Below are 3,992 nucleotides of genomic sequence, written 5' to 3'. Positions count from 1 at the left end.
CTGTGAGCTAGGCTGATGCCACGGCATTCTAGCCCAGGTAACAGAGTTGAGACTCTGTCTCAGAAAAAAAAAAAAATTCTGTCTCATGCTCTTTCGAGTGAGCTAGCCCGGTGACTAGGGTAGATATATTTAAAGAATAACTTTTCCCCTTAAAATCTCAATGTTCCACATACTAAGCACATCCTGTTAGACTTCTTGAGTATTAAATACATCTTCTATCCTTGGTCTTTCTGCATTTAGCTTTTTTGGGAAGTATGTTTTTACCCACAGCATATGGTATGAGCTGCTGATTCAGTATTGAGTGGCTCTTTAAGCTTGTTAGTTATATTCTGTTGATTAAAATGTTGTGCAGAATAGTCAGAAAAAACCAGTCCCTGATCTGAAATAAATTAAACAATGTTAATTAGCTTATGGGGAAGAACAAATGCGTAAAGAGAATTTTCATATACAAAGGAAATCTCTGTTATTACCTTCCTGGACTTGGTGTGTTTGTGTTAAGGAGATAGGGTGTGGCTGGGGAAGATGATGAAAATGTCCAGAATGATACACGTATTTTTAGACTAAAACTGGAAATGCAGCCCAACTTAAAATACTGGTGTTCTGCCTGATGTCCCCTCTCCACACCTGCCTCACTTCACTTTCCGTGATAGAGCCACTGCTTTCTCCTATTGTGCTGCTTCAGAACTTACCTCTATGGTTTTTAGATGTCTGTGAATGTTCTGGTGCAGTGCTAGGATGTTGCAGAGGAAATAATCCCTTGTGGACGTCTCGTTGCTGGTAGCAATCAGTGCCTCCTGTTCTCTCTGAGGAGCAGTGGGAAGCTTTTGCCTTTCATGTGACACAGCAGTTTTCCCTCCTCCCTGAAGAACTGTGTTTCGTGGTGTCAGACAGCATGAAGAACATGAGCAAATTCAACGTATGTCAGCATATGTTTGCTTTGGTGTGTAGTTTGTCCAAACCAAAGTGCCCACACGCATCTCTCATCCGGCCACGGAGGCGATTCAGCAGTGGCGAGAACCATATGGAGGTGACGGATGTTGGAGCTTTGAATGGACTGCCCCGGTCTTATTTCTGGATTTGGTGAGTAGAAGATCACACTGTTGTTGCCTCAGATTCACCTCAAAGAGCGAAAGAGAAATTACAAACTCCCTCAAATGGTTAAATTTAGAAGCAAGAAAAAATTCCATCAGAGGATAGTTTCTTACTAGTTCTAACAAAAGAACAACCTCAGTGAATTCCTTGGTGTTCAGAGTCAACCAGTAAACAAAACGGTAGCAAGTCACGGGCAAGCACACTATTATGCTTGTGTTTATGTCCTGGAATTTTGTTGACAGTTATAATTAGTCAGATAAATTTTATGAGTCATCTTGGATGGAGATAGCTTAAAGTCAAATTAAGTATAACTAAATCCAAGACAATGCAACTTTTCAGTTCAGCCACTGAGCTGCAATTTTAATATGCATTGTACATCTAGCAAGATGCATTTTTTCCATTTTTTTCTTATATAATGATTAAGACTTAATATTGTCAATTCTAATGTGATTTTTTTTATTGCTAAACATTGTCTGGCTCAGCCTAATTAATCACAAAAATGACTTTCCACATTGAATCCTTAACATTATAATGTAGATTAACAATTTGGCAACATTAAATACTTGGTGAGTATCTGTAAAGTGCAAAGTTACTGAGCTGGGCTATTCCTCTTAAACAATGCTAAAAGGCAGGTACTTTTATTATCTACATTTTGCAGATGAGGAAACCTAGGTACAGAGGTTGAGTAACTTGGCCAGGTCACACAGCTGGTAAGTGGCAGAGCTGGGATTTGAACCCTAACTCCCTGTCTCCAGAATCCATACTTTTTTGTTTTTCTGTTTAGAAGCTTAAAATATAGTTAGGAATCTGAGATGTGCCCATGATAAATTTAATCTTTCTAAATATTACTGAGTTATTAAGTGTTAAAACAAGTGGTATAGGCACTGTAAGAAAAATAGAGTGTGGCAGAGATAGGAAGTGTTTCTGATTCTGCCCTGGAAGCTGGCACTCTGTGGAAGGCTTCTCTCCTGCCTGCCACAGACAGCCAGAGGGCATCCGCCTGGGCCCTGCTGCCCACCTGGCTCGCTGCTACCAACGCTGCCCTCCTGGGGCTTGTTCGCACAAGGAAAGTGAGCAGCCAGGAAGCTGCATCCTTTCAGAAGTTCACCAAATGCTGACACAGACCAAGTGACAGCATTGTACCCTGTTTGGGTGAAAGATTATATTAAATGAGAAGAGACATGATCAGCCAGAAGCATGGAAAATGGGGAGTTAGAATAAAATGTCAGTGTTTGGAGCAAGACACTGAATCACGTCTAGTGCCCTCCAAACTTCTGATCACTTGGAGGATATGTATGTTCTGTGGTGAGCTAGGAATGCTTTATCCAGCCTCTAGGGAATAGCCCTGGAGATTCCCTTTATTACTCTGCTCTTTATATGTGCTTACGGAGTAAACTTCAGATGACTAAGGCCTACAGGTCTCGACATGCTGTTGAGTTAAAGGGAGCGGCAATGTGGTATATTAGGAAGAGCTGGGTTCTAGTCCTTGCTTTGCCACTTAGCCGTGTGACTTCTAGCTGGTCACTGATCCTCTTTGAGTCTTTTCCCCCTCTTCTGTAACTTATGGGATTTGAATTATTAAAATTCTCAAATGTCATACCTTCAGGGCCAGGCAGATGTAAGATACAGAGAACAGTGGGCTTAAGGTGAACACCCCAACCAAAAAGCAAAAGTTTAAAAACATCACTGGCCAAGCAAAGGGGTCTTTAGGTCTTAATTTGGCCAAGGGTCACTAGTGTGTGCCCTTTGGGGTGTCTAATATTTCATGAAAATATGAAATGATTTTTCCATACATACTAAGAAGGGGCTCAAGCTTCTGTTGCAGTTAGTCGATGTCAGTGTCCAAATAGCCACCCCAGGCTGCTGCCTACCTTCTTCCTTTCCTCTTTAAGTGCCATGTTAATAATCCAGCTCATAATTCTCTAGTCAGCAATAGAGCACTTTGCTGCTTTATTTTTATTGTCAGCTGTGATCTTATCAGCCCAAATAGGTTGGGACTTAGAAATATTCATCAATGATACTTTTCCCCGAAGCCCTTTTGGTGACCACTTCACTAGGATCAGACACAGAGGAAAAAGACCCAGTGAACTTCAAGCAGGTGGAATGGGGGAGGAGCCAAGGCACAATCCCTGCTTGCCTGAGAAAGAACAGGGGAGGTGACTAGATCAAAGCAATGCTTCCAAGCCTTTTTCAGCACAACAAGCATAAGTCTAGGTTTTGGGGAGAACCTATCTTTGTGGGAGTGAGGAAATACAGTAATCTGTATCCTTCAGAGTTGGGCATGACTCAAGTAACTTTCAAGATTGCATAATAGTAGCTCAAAGTGAATCTAGAGATCAGCCAGCAGGAGGAAGGCACTAAAGCAAGAAGTGGAGTGAGCAGCCCTCCTGGGTTTGAGGGACTGGGAGGAGCTGGGGCTGAGTTAATAATAACTACAAAAACTCACAAAGCGATGGGGAAGAAAGGGGGATTATTAACTCTAGGAATATCAAACTTCGTTTTTTTAAAAGAGTGTCATGGTAGTATACTGCCCACCTCAATTGTGAATTTTATTCATTTAGTCATAATAATTTAAATACCAATGATTTAAGAAAAATAATAACTATATTGGGATGGGGGAAGGGTATAAGAGTAAATCGCTTTCTGTAAGGTAATGTCTAAAATTGGAAAATAAGTAGTGGCATCAGCATGTTATTTAAAAATACAGAGGTAGGTGTTTAGAGAGTCTGCTAAGAGAGCTGAAAGTGGATACCTCTGGGACAGCAAGCAGGGCAACATTGAGAAGGGGGCTCTCGTTTTTCATTATAAGCCTCATGATAATGTTTGTTGCTTTTATAAGAATCAACATTATATTGAAACTGAACACAGAAAAAGAAAACTGTCTAAAAGTATACTTATGT

At 40.9% G+C, this 3,992-nt stretch overlaps 1 protein-coding gene across 1 annotated transcript in view; it reads left to right on the top strand.

Annotated features, from left to right (window-relative positions):
• The window catches only part of MSH2 (mutS homolog 2), an 82,138-nt gene extending 81,054 nt beyond the window's left edge, over nucleotides 1-1,084 (top strand). Inside the window, exon 16 of the mRNA XM_012638855.1 lies at nucleotides 782-1,084. Within this exon, the coding sequence (XP_012494309.1) occupies nucleotides 782-1,084 (303 nt within the window). The remainder of the gene's footprint in view (nucleotides 1-781) is intronic.
• Nucleotides 1,085-3,992: the final 2,908 nt, after the last annotated feature.

This window comes from Propithecus coquereli, unplaced genomic scaffold (genome assembly GCF_000956105.1).
Source record: "Propithecus coquereli isolate 6110/MARCELLA unplaced genomic scaffold, Pcoq_1.0 Scaffold136, whole genome shotgun sequence".
Taxonomy (NCBI): domain Eukaryota; kingdom Metazoa; phylum Chordata; class Mammalia; order Primates; family Indriidae; genus Propithecus; species Propithecus coquereli.
Note: the sequence above shows the minus strand (reverse complement) of the source record. Positions and strands in the feature narration are given on the sequence as shown.